This window comes from Mustela nigripes, chromosome 4, assembly GCF_022355385.1.
Source record: "Mustela nigripes isolate SB6536 chromosome 4, MUSNIG.SB6536, whole genome shotgun sequence".
Classification (NCBI taxonomy): Eukaryota; Metazoa; Chordata; class Mammalia; order Carnivora; family Mustelidae; genus Mustela; species Mustela nigripes.
The window spans coordinates 105,573,566-105,590,610 of record NC_081560.1 but is presented as its reverse complement, the minus strand read 5'-3'; the positions used below and the strand labels follow the sequence as shown (position 1 = coordinate 105,590,610).

General features: G+C 43.9%; 1 protein-coding gene across 1 annotated transcript in view; it reads left to right on the top strand.

Annotated features, from left to right (window-relative positions):
• Window positions 1–17,045, top strand: part of POU6F2 (POU class 6 homeobox 2) — a 369,287-nt gene that overhangs the window by 249,473 nt on the left and 102,769 nt on the right. Inside the window, exon 5 of the mRNA XM_059397244.1 lies at window positions 1,078–1,430. Within this exon, the coding sequence (XP_059253227.1) occupies window positions 1,078–1,430 (353 nt within the window). The remainder of the gene's footprint in view (window positions 1–1,077; window positions 1,431–17,045) is intronic.

Below are 17,045 nucleotides of genomic sequence, written 5' to 3'. Positions count from 1 at the left end.
GGAACTCGTTTAATGTTACAAACAGGAGTTATTACTATTCAAATAGTTGACTAATTCTAAGTAAAGGAAAAGTAGGAAAACATTTCAGTCAAGACCTATGGGTTCAACATTGATCCTTGTATGTGTTTGTAGTAGTGTTAGAAAGCTTTTAGCCTGAGATTCAGGTAAAGGAGGAAGTGAACTTGTAGCAATAATTTTCTCTAGATCATTCATTGGCCAAACTTCACAGTCTTCCTGATGTAGAAACTGTCCAGTGCTAGATGGGCATAGAACAAATATAGTGTGTTTAGTGTGAAGAAGCTCACCTTAGTTTTCAAACAACAAAGAAATCTTAAAAAGATGATTTTGTTCTCTCAGTTCCTGGCCTGTTTTTGAGGCTCTGACAGGTCATGTCTAGTTAGCACTGCAGAGTTCGCAGTAGCCTACTTTGACCCTTCCGTGTGGAGGTGAGGGGTGAGGGGTTTCTGCCTCTTTGATCAGCAGACAAAATATTCAGACTCAGGCATTTGTCTCTGCAAAGCCAAGAAGTATGTGCCACGTTTAAGGAAAAAAAACATAAAAAGCCACCCAAAGCGTAGAAACTTGAAACTAACGTGTGAGCAAACTGGGGAGGCCAGAAGCGGCAGGTGGGAGAGGCGCCGTGGATGGGGGCCTGAGATCCAAAGCAGACGACAGCTCAGTTTCTGTTCTTCACTCCGGCCGGGCACTTGCCGGAAGAACTAAACACTGGAAAGCCAATCTAGAAAGCGTTCGTGGCTTTCCCAGGCCAGCGTGGGAAGGAAGAGAGGGAAAGCGAGTAACGCTACTCCCACTTCTGGCGCAGCCCTGTCTGGCTCTGCTCGGTGCCCTCGAAAGACATGCCTGGCGGGGGACAGGATGGTCCCCTCCCAACGGCAAAGTCTCCCCCTCGAAGGGACTCTCGTCTCCCAGGGCCCCCACGACCCTCGCCAGCCGCGAAGAGACGAGGGCGGGCGAGCCAACCCTTCCGCTCGCGGCTTGCGCGGGACAAGCTGTCGGAGACCCCGCCAGCTGAGGTCGCGCGTGTCTCAACTCCACGTTCCCTTTCTCTCCTTGTAGCTACCTCATCCCTGAACTCCCAGCTCCAGCAGCTCCAGCAGCTCCAGCAGCTCCAGCCGCCGCCGCCGCCGCCGCCGCCCGCGGGCCAGCACCAGCCGCCCGGGCCGCACGCGCCCCCGCAGCCCCCGCAGCCGCAGCCCCAGCCCGCCCCGCCCCAGCAGCCGCCTCCCGCCTCCCAGCAGCCGCCGGCTCCGCCCGCTCAGCCCCAGCAGCCCCACCCCCATCCCCAGAACCAGAACCAGAACCAGAACCAACCGTCTCCAACTCAGCAGAGTGCAAGCCCCCCTCAGAAACCCAGCCAGTCTCCGGGACATGGCCTTCCGTCGCCGCTCACGCCACCCAATCCTCTGCAGGTATGCTCCCCGCCCCACCCTGCCGCCCCGGGCCTGCCCTCGGGCGGCGTCCCCCACCCTTCCCCCCACACCCCACCGAAGCCCAGGGCCTGCAAAAGTTGGCATCCGGGTCCAAGGCGCCTAATTCGAATTGATGTCTCAGACCCAGGGAGGAGGAAGTGAGAGCAGGCAGCTGGGGAGGCATGTAAAGGAAACAAATAGAAGCCGCTGATGTTGCCCTCCGATGGATAAATGTTTTCTCTTTCCTCCTGTGAGAGGCCGGCACTGGAAGTGCACTTGTAGCCCGTAATAATTCCATTTTATGATACTTTCTGAAGGCAGCAAAGATAGCATCCAATTAAAATTATTACTAGCACAGTTTTGTAGCCCCGTGGAGAACTACATCTCCTGTCCATGAGGCATGGTGGTTATTTCTCTATATTATGAATACAACAGTGTCTTACCTTAAGTACTTTGTGCTCTTTTGTTTCTATTTTTCTAAAGACTCTCTGGGGTTAAGAGGGTAAAGAAATTCAGCCCGTCTGGTCCCAGATTCCAACCATTCCAACCATGCTCTAACAAGTCCTCTAAAAGGATGCACGGAGCCTCAACAAATCCACATCTTTATAAAATAATAAAGCTTTCGGACATTTACTTTATTACCTTGAGGCTGTAGGCATCAAGAAAAAAAAAGATATTCAGGCTAATTATGAAAGCTGATCTTTAATCTCCCCTCATTCAGGAGTACATAACTTTAAAGTTCAGAAAGCCATTCTTAACTTAGATGCCTTTAAAATAAATTAGCTTCAAAACATAATGGCCATGATGTCAATACCTCCAATCCATAAATTAGTAGCGCAGGTTTTGACTTGTATAATGATGGGCTCCCCGGTGAGATGACCAATGATTTAGTACCAAGTGAGCAGCCTGGGCGCTCATTTCAAACACCAACTCAGCCCTCACCGTTGCCACCAACGGTTGCACTGCATCCTTAGGTCCCCAACAGCAAAGTATGCGAGGTCACGCTAGAATGACACACGGACAGAGAGGCAAGCGGATTAGAGACTTAGTATTTTAAGAACTGACTTTGTTTGTTGTCCCTTAACTTTGTTTCTGTGAACTTGAATTCTCAATGGTGGCCCAAAGTTTTCTTGGAAATGAAAGCATTTGAGTGAGATGAGTAATCGTATTTTCCCTGGCACTTGGGTCATGATTACTTTCAACATGAACGCTCTCTTGAGTCGGTGTTGAAGATGTGTTTTTTAAAATCTTACAAGTGTGAGAGAGCATAATACCTTTGACCTGGGACTGACGTGAACACAGGCTATAAACATCTTCAGTGTGCACTTGACATCTACAGCAAAAAAAGGTACGATCAAACTTAAAAGATGCACAATCGTAGCCGTCCCAGTGTTTTTAGTGTTTGGAATTCAACTCTGTTAATCCAAAGAATGAGTTTAATGCTTTTCAGGAGCAGTTAAATTTGACGGGCCTATACACCGTCCAGTTAAAGACTTCTACCTGAGCCACCTAAACAGGTGAAATTACCAAAGAAAAAAATGTATCCTTCTCTGAGGGGTGAGGTTGCTTAGGTCAGTCCTCTGTTGTCATGTAGAATCCGGTGTTCATTACGGTGGAGTGAAACTTTGAAATCTGTGGATAACAATCTTCTCGGAACACTGTCAACATCTTCTAGATCTCTATGGGCCAGTGAAAGCCTTGTGTAGACAAACATCTGAGTGGCTATTGACAGGACTTGTGGATGAGGTCACCGATCCGCCCCATGGAAATAAATTCTATTAGGAGAATTTCCCAAAGTTGCCCTAATGGTTTCCTATAAAAGTCCAGGGGCTACGTTTTGTTTTGTATTATTTTTGCAAGAAATGAAGGCTTGGAGCCACATTTCATTCCTTACATTATAACCTTGAGGGAATATTCTCATTTTTTGCTCTTGGGATTTTAACTTATAAACTTAATGAATACATTGTAACTTCTGTGGATCTAATGGATGACCACTGAAGGAATGATTCTGTAGAGCTTTTAAAAATTTTACCCAGTAGATAGAGAACTAATTTAGAATAAATATATATCAGTGGACATAAAAGGATTTTTCCCTTCACGATAGACATATGTAAAGGAAATGGAGAATTCCATGGTTTTGAAATACCAGTTTTTTCTACACTAGTTGAAGGATTTTTGAGTTTGTGGAACATGAAATGTTTGAACTTTCTAAAGAGAAAACTTTAAAAGGATCTGCGAAGATATTTAACTCTCAAAGGTAATGATCTCCATGAACCAGAACACAGTGCTTTTGTTTGAATATTATTAAGGGGAACAAAGATCAGCTAAATTCATATGTGACGGTTTAAATTCTATTTTGTGATTCTTTATTTTCATGTGGGCTTTGTCCCTTGTTTTTCCCAACTCTGCTTGAGAGAAAGTAGTTAAGAACAACGCAACCTAGATTGTCAGGGAGAACCAGTAATGCAGGAGGTTTAAAAAACCAAAAGCTTTGAAGGATAATAATTGCTTCTACAGTGTGCAGAGGCTGTCGTATCTTCAGGAAAAAAATAAATTAAGAGCAGTGGTTTGTGTGGGTCTAATTGGGTGAGGTAATTTCTCGAGATGAGAAAAAAGATGAATCGTGCTGGCAGAGAGTATCACTCTAGACTGAAATTCTCCAAATAGTTCTTGTCAGGTTTTTCTCTAAGACTGCCATATAAGGTTTTCACCCTTTTACTCAAGTCCATGAAATTGACTGCATTAGCAAAACCCAGTTGTTGCTTCCAGACACATAGGAGTCTCTAGGATGGTCACTTCTGAGAACTAATCTTGGTTGCTCAGGGTTATAAGGGAGCGCCCAGCATGAATACCAACATCTGGCCCCTGGAGGGCTGTCTTTACATTGAGGCTCAAAGACTACCCACCCACAAATTCATTCTCAGCAGGGGTGAAGAGAGAATTTACACTTCCCAGTATAAATAAGAAAAACAGATTGGATTGACAAAACACATTGATGGGTTGAATTTAATCCATAGATTCCTGTATAAATATCAATCCACACTTCATCCTTTTCCTCTTACCCACCGGCCACGGGCTGTGCTGGAATCTAAAACTAGAAAAACAGAACGTGTTGGGTAGGAGCAAATCAGAAACATAAATGGAAGCAACTTCGGGGGCAGAAAACAGAGGTTCTCATTCCTAGGTAGGAAAAAAGTGTTCAATTCTAATTTGAGTATATAATTTTGATCTGGATAAAGCCCCTATAAACCGAAGAATATTGAAATACCTCCTTTCTGTGACCTGTGAGATGGCTTGTCTTTATCCCATTCCTTGGGATTTTTTATTGGCCCGAGAGAAATTCTAAATGTGTATAAACGCCCCGATGTGTGCATGTTCCTTGGTCAGTGATCTGGGGTTGAGCCGGCCGTGGTTGGAGCCTACTCACAGTGCCCTGGGAAGGGAGCTCCCGGTTTTGAGGTTTCATACTCATCTGACCCTTCTTCCAACTAGCTGACCATTTGGGACAAGTCACATGAGCTCTTGGACTTAATTATTCTCATCTGTTAAATGTGTGGTCTAGATGATTTTTAAGATCCCTTTCAGGCCCCAGAGTCTATGTAAATGTTCGTAGTCCTCTGTATTGGCCACTGAAAACGCGATGGTCCTAAGGAGTCTCTGGGTATTCTTCAAGGTCATGTTAATTTCTTCCCACTCAGCTGGGTGGCAGAGTGGAAAGAGAGTGGGGACAAACATAAGTGGGATAATGATAGCAGAAGCAGATTTTATCTTAGCCAGAGAGTCCAAATTAAAGTCAAGTTTTTATCCTCAGACAGTCACCGCTGTAAGCTCTGGTCCCAGAATGCTTTTCCACACCTATGCATTATAGAAGCTTAAGAAACCAAATGCTGCATTTAACCTTGGCCTTCTGCATGCCGTCTTGCATGGCAGGAGGCAGGATAATCTTTTCCTTTTCTTGTTGTATTGCACATTTTAATAAATAACAGAGGGAGAGAGAGATCTGTGGAAGCAGTTAGGGGAGGGAAAGTTATCTGTGCTTGGATGAGGAATGAGGGGCATGGTCACCTCCTCAGAGGTGAAGTTGCTCGAGAGATAGTGTAAAATTGTTCTCGACTGTGTGCATTTGCCAAGGTAAAGGTCTTGTTACCACTCAGGCATCCGGGAGTAAAATTGCATCCAGATTCCACCTGTGCCATGTAGCAGACCCCGCCTCCTAATCTGATTTGGGACATTTTCCCACTGGCAGACTTTCAGTACGAAGTTCCAAAGTGTGTGAGTGATGGAGAGGATGGTACAGTATCCCTTTATAAAGCAGAGCCCTGGGTGGCTCCATCGTTAAGGGTCTGCCTTCAGCTCAAGTTGTGATCCCAGGGTCCTGGGTCTGGCTCCCTGCTTGGTGGGAAGCCTGCTTCTCCCTCTCCAACTCTCCCTGCCTGTGCTCCCTCTCTCACTGTGTCTCTGTCAAATAAATAAATAAAATCTTTAAAAAAAAAAAAAAAGAAAGAAAGAAAGAAAAGAAAATAGTCTCCAAAGGGCTTCTTCCTATAGAAAGGCTCTATAGAAGGCTCTATGTTAATTAACTGGAATTAAAAATAAAACTTAAAAAAAGAAAAGGCTCGGTGCCCTGGGCCAACCTCCTTTTCTCTAGGGTTTAGTCTTAATTTAACATGGGATTAGTCAAAACTCTGTGGGTCTAAGTTTTTTCATCTCTAAAGGGAGGGGGTAAAATGAAACTTTCTCGAGCTCTGCCTTCCATGGTTCTTACAGTTTTAGGTTATAAACCTCTGAAACTGTGTTGAGGGACCCATACAGGTGCAGGGGAAAACACAATCTTTTTTCTCTCTTCATTCCAGGTGCTCAGGCTGGGGCCCATAAATTTGCCTAACAAAAGCCAGACCCAACGGGAGGAAAATAAATAGGAGCTTATCAACCTGGGCATCACAGGTGGGAGCACTGAGTGAGGAGTAACTCAAAGGGGGTAGATTCACACAGCATTTTAGCAGAACAATATACTGGTAGAGAAGTGACAAGACAAAGGAGAAGGACTTAGAGCTTCCAGGGAAGGCAGATTGTGGGAAGGCAAATATGGGGAAATTCTTTCTTTTCTTTCTTTCTTTTTTTTTTTTTTTAATTTATTTATCTTAGAAAGAGAGAGAATGCGTGCACATGCATGTAATGGAAAGGGGCAGAGGGAGAGGGAGAGAGTCTTAAGCAAACTCTGTACTGAGTGTGGAGCCCAGAGCCCAAAGCTGGACATGGGGCTCCATCTCACGACCCTGAGATCACCACCTGAACAGAAACCAAGAGTAGGATGCTTAATTGGCTTTGCCACCCAGGCACCCCTGTACTGAGAATTTCACAGAAAGTAAAGGCTAATTTTGGCAAGATCTGTTATCGATTTCTCTCATGCTAGAAAGGTCTCCAGTTGTTCCTTGCCGCCAATTGCTGTCCTTCTTGGTAGAAAGGGGAGGGAGGGACATTTTAACACATTTATGTCCAACTTTTGGCAAATAAGGAATGCTAGAGAGCTTTTCTTTTCTTTTTTTTAATTTGATTTAATTTAATTTTTTTTCAGTGTTCCAAGATTAATTGTTTATGCACCACACCCAGTGCTCCATGAAATACATGCCCTCCTTAATACCCACCACCAGGCTCACCCAACCTCCCACCTCCTCTCCTCCAAAACCCTCAACTTGTTTCTCAGAGTCCACAGTCTCTCCTGGTTCATCTCCCCCTCCAGTTTCCCCCAATTCACTTTTCCTTTCCTTCTCCCAATATCCTCTGTGTTATTCCTTATGCTCCACAAGTAAGTGAAACCATAAGATCATTGACTGTCTCTGGCTAGACTTATATCACTCAGCATAATCTTTTCCAGTTCAGTCCATGTTGATACAAAAGTTGGGTATTTATCCTTTCTGATAGAGGCATAATATTCCATTGTATATATGGACCATATCTTCTTTATCCATTTATCTGTTGAAGGACATCTTGGCTCTTTCCACAGTTTGGCGACTGTGGCCATTGCTGCTATGAACATTGAGGTAAAGATGGCCCTTCTTTTCACTACATCTGTATCTTTGGGGTAAATACCCAGTAGTGCAATTGCAGGGTCATAGGGTAGCTCTATTTTTAATTTCCTAAAGAATCTCTACTCTTGCATTCCTACCAACAGTGTAAAAGGGCTCCTCGTTAGAGAGCTTTTCCTATATCTACTTCTCAGTTGTCCTCAACTCAAAATAATCCTCATGCTGAAGTGACACCTTTTGGGGTGGCATAGTCTGCTACCCTTGTAGGCATAGTCACATAACCCTTTTGGGGCCTTGGTTATTCTAAGAGAACTCAGATATCTCCATGCCCACATGAGGCTGAATCTCAGTGTAGAATTCTCCTGGCCTGGACCAAAACTAAAGTGAAACAAGGGATGTACTCAGATGCAAAATTCAAGGTGCTCCCCAAAAATGCAATTGTCAAGATAGATATTTCTTTAAAGATTTTTGAAAATTTATTTATTTGTGTGTGTGAGAGAGAGGGCAGAACAAGCAAGAGAGACCACAAAGGGGGGTAGGCAGAGGGAGAGGGGGAAGCAGGCTCCCCACTGAGCAGAGAGCCCGATACGGGGCTCAGTTCCAGGACCCTGAGATCATGATTTGAGCTGAAGGCAGACGCTTAACTGACTGAGCCACCCAGGCACCCTGACGATAGTGTTTTAATGCAGTATTTTTAAAAATCAAAATGAATGCCCAAATCCATGATGCACCAGATAACAAAATTTTAGATATAGGATCAGTAATAACCTTGAGTCATATTGGAGTCTGAGACAAGATAAAAAGTCAGCAATACTGATTTTGTTGATCAAGAATTCTTTTGCATTCATTTTGATTTTTTTAAATATCACATTAGATTCATCTTGATAATTGTGTTTTGAGGGAAACTGTTTAATTTTGTGCCTGAAATGACTGCCTCACTTCCCACACCCTCAACCCCCACCATTTGGATACCAACTGTGTAAATGATTTAGTTGGCAAATATCCTCCAAGGCCAGTGACTTTGCATCCAACATAAATTCCATCCAGGTCTTGGATCCCACTTTCCAGTTGAACTTGACAGTTGTACCAAATTTTGTGCAGTAGAAAGGCAAGTGTGTGTGTGTTGGAGAGTGGCTCGGAGCAGGGGTTATGGTGGAAATCCATGCTCACTAAATAGTGTATGCATGGGTCTAATAAACCAATCATTTTGATTGAATTGAAATGTTTTTAATTTGGTTGACGTTTTTCACTGAACTGGTTTATGGTTTTATGAAAATGAGTGAGTTTGGTGACAGTGTTTACATTTATACTTATATTTGTATTTATTATAGGCTATAAATGGGTACAGCAATTGTTAATTATACTACATATATGAAAGAGTATGAATTTATTTGGCTATACTACTGTCCAGGAAACTGAGGGTTTCATTTATCATTCACTCTTTCAGCAAGAGATTGGGTGGGAAACGGGAGTCCCTTTACCCAACCATACTCAGCACTGAGTAAAATAAACAAAACATATTTATCCACATTGTCTGCAAGGGACAATCTTTCCTTTTATGAAAGAAAGAAAATCTCCTTTAAAAAAAAAAAACCCTCAGTTCAACATTACTGACATTTCAAAGAATTTATTACAAGCATTTGAGATCCAGGAGGAACAACAAAGTTTATATTGCTTTGAGAGTGGCAGGGGGGAAATTAGTTTACAAAGAATATACTTATACAGTGCAGTGCTTCTTTGTCATTGTCTAGATTTACCATTTCTGGGTAGTGCTGTGTAGATTAGTCAAATCATGTAGAAAAGGGTTTAACAAAGCAGACAGCATGTTCACCCCACTGACTACGGAAGCTCACGTCAAGTAGTGATAGATAGGAGGGGTGCCAGATTCAGAGAGGTGGAGAGATTATTGCTGCATTCGGACATGGCAAGTTACAACCTCCCCAGGGAAGCAGCCCACTCTGAGCATCACAGCGGGCAGATCCGTGGCTCATCGGCAGCGAGTGCAGCTCTGAGGCTGGAGCCGCACACGACGTCCAGTCCCATCACCGTCTGTCGGATGGGGCTGATAAGCGAATCTCAAAGTCTAGTTCAGAATATTTCTAAGCCATTTTGCCTCCAGGTGCATAGATGCAGGTTTTAGTGGCAATTTGAGATGTCCCAAATGGGCTGGCTGGCCCCTCGCTCCGAATGAGCAAAATACAGCCAGTATTTATGCTAACGTAATACCGTCTTCTTGGGGCTTGCCTGATCAAGCGTTATTCCTTGTGTTTGAGCCTCAGTTCACTTCCCACAGGTTTGGGATAAATTTTCCACGGACTTTTAAATTGATTTTCACAGTATAGACTTTCAAGTGAATATTCTCCAGGTTGTGGAGGAAGCACTTCTCTCATGATTTGCAAACATTTAGGGAGTGTTTGGGTGTGTTTACATCTATGGTGTGTTTGGGGGCCCCAAGGAAGGTTTGCAGAACAGACAGTGTGGTGCCATAGAGGACGTGGGTCTTTAGAAGCAGACAGACTTGAACTTGAATGAATGCCGGCTCTGCTGGGCACTCGGGTGAGGTCTGCCCATCCTTAGCCTGGATCTCCTCCTTGGCTGGAGGGATGATGACAGGGTAAATGAGATGACTTACATGAGGGTCTCTGATAGATAACAGGTACTGAAAAAATACGAGTATCCTGCCTGCCTTCTTTCCTTTCTTGGCTACCAATACTACCATCTGAGAAGGGGGAAAAAAAGACTACTTGAAGTTGAATAAAAAGTGAATATTCATGGGAATACAAAAGTCTACATGTCCACAATAGAATCATGCACAGCACACCACCAAAAAACCCATCTAAGCTAACATGAGGCTAATAAGTTTTGCAGAGTCCAGCTGGAGAGGCAAGGAGGATTTCTGAGGAGGGAAACACGGCAGAGCAGGGCTGGGCACACAGCAAAGGCAAGTCTGCACAAAGGCCTTGGAGAAGGTGGGGAGCAAGAACAAATTGTAGCCATGCACTCCTGGAATCTTAAAGAATTAGCACTTCAACCCATAGAATGTCAGATTCTCCACCAATGTTATTAAGATCCCAAAATTATTTTTTTCCTTCTAAATTCCCAAAGTTGTGGGTTTTTAATATGTGATGAACAGGAAGAATCTTGGTAATCTGGATTCTGCCACTGACTGACCATGGACAAGTTGCCTAATCTCAGGGCCTCCATTGTGTCACTTAGTATATGAAAACTTTGTCTTGTATGATCTTACAGCCCTTTCCAGCTCCACATTCTATTTATGAAATAACACAAATAAGGTGGTTTGAATTCCATGGAAAGAAAGAGCAATGTATGTACCACATCATAACCCAGAACAGGTATGCAATATTCCAGAAAGACTCCTGATAATATGTGGCCAGTATTTGCAGTGTGTTTTGAAATTTACAAAGTGCATTTTATAGACAGTATTTAATGCAGTGGTCTCTTGGAATAACCATTATCATTTATGGGCTCTATCTATGTATCTTTATACTTTCTGAGTACTTTGGCCTCCCCTTTCCTCCTCACAAGAGCCTGAATCTTCAGTTCAGATACAGGGAAGCAGACTGTCAGAAAGCTGAAGGGACTTTCTCAACATTATTGGCAAACCTCAAAGCATCTCTGTTTATATTTTACTGCCTCTGCTATTATTCATTTGGGTTGTTGGTGAGTTATATATTCTTATTCCCTTATTTGGCTGTCAGCATTTTCTAAGGCAGCATTCCCAAAGTGTCATCCCTAAAACACCAAGGCCAAAGAAATTGCATGAAAACAGATTTCATGGTAGTTAAGGAGATGACAGATAGATGGACGGAAGGGTGGATGGATGGATGGATGGATGGATGGATGGATGGACAGAGAGAGAGAAAGACAGGAAAATACCACACACTGCATGCCACTCCTAAATATTTCTCAATGACTAGTAAGACACTAAAAGCTAAAACACGTCCTGCAGTAGAGATGTCTAGACAACATTATTTAACCAAGAAATTCTCAAACTTATGTAACCGCTGAACCTCTTTTTTTCACATAACACTAATATCCCATGAAAAAAATCCCTCAACAACTACTGTAAGCCTTCCTTCTCTAATTATCACAGCCGCATCCACACAACTAAAATAATCTTGCATTTTCTTACCTAGAACATTGTGCAAAAATCCACAGACCAAATCCTATAGCCTGGACAGTTGAGAAAACAAAGTATAGAAAAGTGGGGAAAGAGCAAAGAAAAAATTCAAAACCAGAGTAAGAGGAGGGAAAGCTAAAACCAAGCATGGTCCTTATAGTTGGCAATGAAAAAAAAAAAACACTGGGTCGAAAAATTAAGGGAAGGTCTGCTTGGGCTGCCCCTCATGGCAGCTGAGGTATTGGAGAGCTTCTCCTCCAGCTGGGCTCCCCCATTTCCTCTTCTTCACTGCCTATTGTTCCTCGTTTTTGCACAGCACTGCACCTGGAGTCATGCCTACCATGCCAGGGCAAGGAGAAGTGACAGCAGGGGACCCTGGGACCCCATGGCCCCTGGCAACCCTGTGGAATCAACAGGGCAGAGAGAGCATGCTCTCTCCCCACGACACCCCCACCCTCCTGCCTTTTGACTGCTGGTGAGGACGTTTTCCCAATACCCTGACAACCACCTTCTCAACTCCCGGGTTTAAGAGTGATTGGAATCCAAACAACAGGTCAAGTCAGTTTGGCATACTGGCGTCTAGAGTACCGGATCTCAGTACTCTCTGTCTGTGGGGCACTGTCTCTCAGCGGTAATGCTCCCATCCTGACTCTTTTCTTGTTTCCTATTTGAAAAGAGAGAGTTAGTGCCTCGGAGACACTGGTGTTTTCCTTCTCTTTCATCCTTCTCTGTGGAGAACTAAATTGGGCATTCTGGCTTCCATACGGAGATAAGCCATAGAAAAGTGCCATGTTGAGAATCTCTTCTTTCATGTGTAAGAGGAATCCACATGGTAAAGGTTCGGGTGCTCCTTAGGGTGGCCGTCCACCGGCAGGGCATTTCCCAGACCTTGGCCCCTCGATGGGGATGCCTGTGAGGACAGAGATGAACGCAGTGGTTGGGAGAGCTCCCTGCATGTAGATGCTGATGGCTTTCTTTTGGGAACAAGTGGCTCTCATCTGAAAGCCCAGTTGGGCTCTGATCAATGCAACTTTCTAGCCCGACACATTTTGCCTGAACTGTCATTTCACTGGGATCAACCATCACTTAGTTTTCTACACCAGAAGAAATGGAACTGTCATAAAAGAGAAGTCAAGTCAGGGAGCTCCTTCTTTTCTCAGCTGGGCTCCATATCCTCCCTGAGGCTGGCCGCTCTTTCCAGAGTTGAGCTCTCTGTCGTTGCATTGTGAGGTTATGAATGTGGCATTTAAAGAGAACAAAGCAATGTTGAAGAGTTCAGAGAGGAGAAGATTTCAGAGAAACCCTCTCACTTCCCCCAAAGAAAGCTCTCTTGAGTCTGGTTGTCTTGGAAACTTGTATGTTGTTAAATCAGAGGGAAAGTCAGTCATCTTACGGTGCCTCTGTCTGAGGTTTTAAAAATTAACATTCCTTAGTGTAATTACCACCTTCAGTATCTTGCACACTATGGAAAGAATTTGACCAATCTAGCGCTAGAAAACCAAATTGTCCTTGGAACCAACCTGGACAAGGCAGAAAGTTATTAAAGGCAGAAAGTAAATATGGGGTATTTTCCAAGCTTCCCCAGTGTAAATATCACCATGAATACATTTTAAGCATCTTTAAGGCACAACGTGCATACCATTTTCATTACTACTGGGTTTCCTTAAGTGATAAAGGAGGTATCTTCATACCGGAAAGGCAGACCTCCATGTATCAGATATTTTCAGGGCCATAGGGCCCCATTAATTCGCTGCCTTGTCTGACCCCTCTCCTTCCTCTTGGCTCACACAAGCAATATTATCTCCAAATAGCTGTGGCCATGCCCACACTGTATTTTGTTCATTTCTTTGTATTTTGTTCAGTTCTTTTACACACTCAATGGCAGTGGTTCCCAGCATTAGCTGCACCTTGGGAATCCCCTGTGGGGACTTTTTTCTTCAATGCCAACACCTGGGCGAACCCAAGTGGGGTAAAGCATGGGCATCAGCATTCTTAAAGCAGCCCAAATGATTCCAACTTGGAGCAAGGGTTAAGGACAACTACCTGTTGTCTTGTAAATAGGCTCCTATTTACAAGACAAAATTCCTACCTTTTATTCATACAAAATGCCTTTTACATGAAATGCCCATTGCAGGAGTTGATGCTAACTTTACTTCTATGATATAATAAAACTAGCTCTTCATTTCTAAGAAGATGGAGCCAGTGTTACTTCGACTCTCTCCCTCCCCAGATTCACAGCCCATCAGGAAATGAAAACAGCCATAAATGTACTTTGTTATCCACTGGAGCCTCTCCCAGACTCTGAAGTTGGGGTATTAGCCAATATTTGCAGAAGAATCTCACACCTTGTGATTCACCTCTGACACTCAAAATAGGAGAAATAAATAATCTTTTAACACCCTCTTGTTCCAAACAAGAACTATCTGCGACTGGCTGGGAGTTTATTAGATGTCCAGACTGCTGCTAGGTGATGTCTCATCCAATCTATACCTGGGCTTCTCAAGCGTTTCTTTGCATATGAATTCCCCTAGGACCTTGATAAATGTAGACTCAGATTCAGTAGCTCTGGGTTAGAAGGCCCACCCCAAATTCTGCATTTCTAACCAGCTCAGGTGAGGCTGATGCACCTGGCCCTCTGCCCACATTTGGAGTAGCAAAGCTCAATGAAACTTATATGTCCCAACTGCTCTCTTCATGGCCAGAAGTTAGAAGTAAGGACCTTTAAGAAGCAAGATTCAAACCAAAGTCTGTCTGACATAAACCTTGTCTACTGTGTTCAACTGCCTCTTTTTAGTCTTTTTTTTTTCACTGTGGATGTCCATCTGTTTGAAAAGATCTCATTTAAATCCATAATGATCTCACTTGCAGATAAAGATGGAGGTAATTGCACAATTAGAAGAAAGGCTCTCTCCATCCCCTCTTTGGTCTGTCTTATAGCTCCTGATCTCAGTTTCAATCTTATCATTGCTCGTGAACAGAAACTCTGAAGTTAGGGACGAAGGTACAGCCTCACATTCTTCTCTTTATTTGGTATATCTACTAGTTTCTGTTGGAACCTTTTCTACCCAACTGAAACTGAAGTACAAAGAGATTGAAATGCTCTGTGACCACCAAAAAATCAGAGCTGTAAAATTGGTGGGTCTCATTCCAATATTTAGGCCCAAGATCGCCTGGCTATATGACTGGGAAGCTCACCCCTTCCTATATCCCCACCGTCTGTCATACAGCCACAGAATTGCACCTGAGACTCTGTTTCAGTGGGGGGGGGCAAGGGAGTCTTCTACACCATCATTTCAATACACTTTTTTAAGAGCAAAAGCCAAAATCAATGTAAAATGGTAGCAAAATCATCTTCTAGATGTAGAAGCCATACAGAGTCAGAATATAGTTTTTTTTCCCTGAAGTTCGTTCCAATAGTGTGTTTTGTGAAAGCTCCTTCCGGTCTTCATCAGGAGTGTGGGAGCAGGGTACACAGTGACATGACATTCACATCGAGCACTGTCTCTCCAGTCACATCTACTTTCCAAAATGGCTGTTTCCATAAGAATGGAGAATTTGCTGTATAATCATCAGGAGGAGTGCCATCATGGTGAAGTGATGTATTCTTCATAAAATGCAAGAGAAGTCTTCAAGAACATCCACCCGCTCGAGGTTCTTAGCTCGTCATTTTGGACTTCCTGTAAGTGGACATGTAAACCCAGTAGCCCAGGCAAATCCTTACCACTCACCCAGTGTCTGCCTCTACCAGGTTGGACAGGCGGGTCTTGCTGATTAAATGGCTTTAGGGAAAAAATAATCTCATTAACATCTTCATTTTCAAGGAACAGAAGAAACCTAACAGAACTTGTGCAAATATCAGTCGCTAGCCTTAGGATACACACATGAATGCATGGATTGACTTAAAAGAAAACTAACAGGGGAAATAAGCTCTTAACCCATGCCCACCCAGGCCCAGTATGTGGATGGATGTGTATTTGCGTTAAAGCATTAGACTGTATGCGTATTACGTGGACCTTTTTTTTTTTTTTTTTCTGGACAGTAAACACCTTTTTTACATGACCAGCGATAGGAGGGAGGAAAATTTATTTGTCTTTCCAGCTTTGATTTTCCTCAGCAAGAACTCTAGCTCCTTGCCCTCTAGCGCGGGTCCATCTACTCTTGGAGAGTGCGCAGGAGAAACTCACCCTGCTGGAAACGTTCCTCCAGAAGACTGCTGATCTAGGCATTCTTTTGCCTTTCCACATATTTCTTCCAAATTTTCTTTGATTGTTTTTTGTTTAGAATCTCTTCCTCCTGGGCAGTCAGGGTGGCCCCCTTCTTGCAGCCCAGTGGCAGTGCGTAGTGGGACTCCTACCACCATCAGAGCGGGGCACTTTCCTTGCGCACAATATTGTTTGTCACTGGTACGAACCAGTTCCTTGTCAGCATTGTAGACAACAACCCTCAGAGCCCCCCGGGGATGTCCCCAACGTCCACCCTCAAGGCACAGGGCTTTTTCTGGCCTCCCTGAAAGCAGACGATGTGTATTTGGGCTGCAAGCCCCCATCATAATGTAGGCACTGAGGCTTCCCAGCTCATACTTCGTTTCTCATGGTAGGGCTTTCTCCTGTCCTCTGTCTTGTTCTGAAAGAAGCCCTTCACTCTCGGCGTTTGCTGCAAAAGACCTGTCACGTAGGCTTTCCAGTCTTCCTACATTACATGTATGTGTGTTCCACATCTGTGTGTATATATAACTGTGTTTATTCAATGTATATGATGAAGTCCCAGAACCTAAGTCAGGTTCGGTGGGGTGAGGAGGTTCGGAGCCGACGACTAAAGAAAGAATTCTTAAGACGTCGTTGGTGCAAAAGGTGATTTATTAGAGCACGGGGACAGGGCCCGTGGGCAGGCAGAGATGCGGCTGCCCCGGGTTGTGAGGGGTGGTTGGTTATATACGCAGGAGTTGGGTAGGTGAGGACAAAGGGCTATTGGGGCAAAGAATACTATCAGGATATTGAAGGCTTAGTTACTATTAAGTAAAGACAATTGAGAGTCTCCTGGTGGAATGTTACATTCCTGCCATCAAACATCCTTGTTAATGAGATTTAGGTTTAGAAGAAATTTAACTTTATTTACTTTTCCTTCTACCTCCGCCTCCTTCAGTTTTTATGGAGGGGAGGGTGACATTAGGCTTGAGAAACTGAGTTCTGTGTCTTTGGAATTTGGGCTATTGATAAGGTAACTTCTTTGTTTGTAAATCTCAAGGACATTTGCAAACCAAGGGAGATTCCTGTCTTGTAGGATTGTGATCTTAGCAAGTTAACTATTTATCATTTTATGGCAGTCAGGGGTGCCTAAGGAATGCTACACCTATGGAGGGGAGCGGATGGAAAGGGGCGGGGGTGCAAGGCGCCAGCTCTTGCTTTGTCCTCAGCCAGCCTCCTGTTCCCTCATCATATACACTGGCAC